The sequence below is a fragment of the Penaeus vannamei genome, chromosome 30 (assembly GCF_042767895.1).
Source record: "Penaeus vannamei isolate JL-2024 chromosome 30, ASM4276789v1, whole genome shotgun sequence".
NCBI classification, from domain to species: domain Eukaryota; kingdom Metazoa; phylum Arthropoda; class Malacostraca; order Decapoda; family Penaeidae; genus Penaeus; species Penaeus vannamei.
This window is the reverse complement of record NC_091578.1, coordinates 1,161,952-1,164,451: the sequence shown is the minus strand read 5'-3', so window position 1 is coordinate 1,164,451 and position 2,500 is coordinate 1,161,952. Positions and strand designations below refer to the sequence as shown.

At 37.0% G+C, this 2,500-nt stretch overlaps 1 protein-coding gene across 4 annotated transcripts in view; it reads right to left on the bottom strand.

Moving 5' to 3' along the window:
- The window catches only part of Usp32 (Ubiquitin specific protease 32), a 38,338-nt gene that overhangs the window by 35,757 nt on the left and 81 nt on the right, over positions 1–2,500 (bottom strand). For all 4 annotated transcript variants that reach the window (XM_027372357.2, XM_027372379.2, XM_027372363.2 and 1 more), the window contains exon 1: positions 2,395–2,500. This exon is cut by the window's right edge and continues 81 nt beyond it. In XM_027372357.2, coding sequence (XP_027228158.1) covers positions 2,395–2,452 — 58 coding nt within the window. In that variant the 5' untranslated portion in view covers positions 2,453–2,500. The remainder of the gene's footprint in view (positions 1–2,394) is intronic.

The following is a 2,500-nucleotide window of genomic DNA, read 5'->3' as shown; positions in this document are numbered from 1 at the left end:
GCTTATTTTGATTCTTTGAACCTATATTTACTCTGGCATTAAAAAAATCTCATATTAAATATTTTGAAACATTTATGAGTGGCTGACTCATGTGTTTTACACTTAAATTTAACCTTGATCCTGGAGCTTTTGGCCTGCAAATATCATGCCAACTTTAACTTATTCATTTGAGCTTTTACGTTATCCGCTGCCAACTATAAAATAAAACAATTTAGCTGGAGAATTAAAATCCTAAGAAATATTCAGCCAATGTTAGCACTTTATAACAACTGCTGCAAGAGATACTACCAGGATGCCAGGACAATCCTTCCCGCCTGATATCCCATGTTAACGTCAAATGAATTCAACTTTCATTTTACTTCTAAGCAATACCACAGAAATTATTAAAAATTAGCTGTGAAATGCAACCAAAATAAATATGATAACCATATTATCAAGAAGGACGATCACTAGCCTATCACTGTCAATACAAACAAAAATGGACCGAACATGGTGGTATACACTATCATCCATTTTATAATAATTTTTCCTTACAATACGAATACACTAGACATAGATCAAGTCCCCAACTCCGTCACAAAATTTATTCAACAAGCTAACTTGCCCGCTCAGCAAACATTGTCTGCATGGCATGAGAGAGCTGAAACTCGGCGGCACCGAGTGGACGGCATTTCCCACAAACTTTTTCCCTTATTTGTGGATTTAACATTCATGTCTGTAGATTATTTCTTGCACCAAATGTATAAATTTTAGTCCTCAACAAGAATATCAGCTTCAATTTGCCATTAGCTTAGTACATCAACACTATAAAGATTAACCTTATAATCTTCACCTAGATATAGAGATTCAGGGCAAAAGAGCCGAGCACCACCATGAGTTGCCATTTTACTATTCTACAAATTGAAGATATACACAACTCGAGACACTCAAAATTAATGCCAAAAAGCTCGCATGCAGAAGACAACCAATTACATATTCCCACAAATTAGCTCTGATCTTCCCCTTTCTTCATAATTACTACATGCATTACTTAATTATATATCTAATTCTTATTAATGATATGGCTCTAACTTCTTAACCATAATATTCAAATAACCAATCTCTCACTTACATAATACCTTACAACCTCAATCACTGATAAGTATTATGGTTCTCATGACATATCTCTTACACCTTACTCTAAACCCTCTACCTACAATTTCACCTCGTATCAGAACTTTGTGCTTCTCCATTTCCAATTTCTTTTTCTTAACTTAACATACTAAATCAATCTTTTCTTTCGTATATCCTCCTCATATGTCTTTGCAGAACTTTATTTGAAATATATCTAATTTCAAAATTTCTATTAAGAAAGCACAACGCTGGATTCAGGAACTGGACGTGCTTTTCTATAAGAAAGTTAAGTCTGATATAGTCTTTAATTTGGAAATTTCAATACCTTTCAATTACAATCAACCAATGATCTGCCAGATACAATTATAATTCCTTATTCCCTCCCTCCCCCCAAAAAAAATTGAAGCAGGAACAGTTCATTAGGTAAAATAATGAAAAAAGAATGTGCCTGCAACTCAGATTTCTGACAAAAAATCCTTACATGAAGAATTACTTGCAGCTGATTACTATTCTAATTTAAAATAAAGAGAAATATTTTTTTTAATCCAGAAATATACAACCCAATATTTCTCTTGCCTTAAAAATCCATATATTTGAGCATTAACATTCTCTTTGGCAATGGAAAGACTATTGCAAATCCACACAAAAATCAATATAAGAAGTGTCATCTTCATTTTCTGAATACCATAAGATTAAAAAGAATACATTGAAACAAACTCACTGGTGTATCAACAATATAATCAACTCTCACCATGTATCTATTCTTATTCAATGTTCAAAAAAAACTGCTAATAGAGAAGGATCTGCTACTATCCTAGTCACAAGGCCAAGAAGACTTTTTTAAAAGGGTGTTCCATCCTTCCCAACAGATGAACAACTTCTCTTTAAAAGATTCTGGAAACAGCAACATCCCCACAACCGAGATCCCTCCTCTGGGGGAATCCTGGGTTTTAATCCCTGGCTAAATACCGGATAATATCCCCGCCCTTAAAGGGATAAAGACGACAGACACCACTTCCTCTTGTCTTGTAGGCTTTTTAAAGGGGAACCATTATATCGCATTTCTCCACTAACCTCAGCCTTGCTTCGTCCCTTGCCCCATCTCGTTCTCATGCTCGCCTCCCTCCTTCCCTCACGCCCACCACGCCCATCGCACGAGCACTCCCAACGACACAAAAATCGCCCATAAAAAAGGAGGCGAAGTCTCCTTCTTTCTTCATGATGGCCGATGCTTCCACCTCCTCCTCCTCCTCTCGTCCTCTCGTCTCCCCGTGCACTCACCTCTCTTCACTGCCTCTTCGTACGAGAGGGACAGGGGCTTGCTGTCCTTCCCACCCATGTCGACATCTCAGACGCGGTTGTTGCGAGGAGAACACCCAAAAAGTCT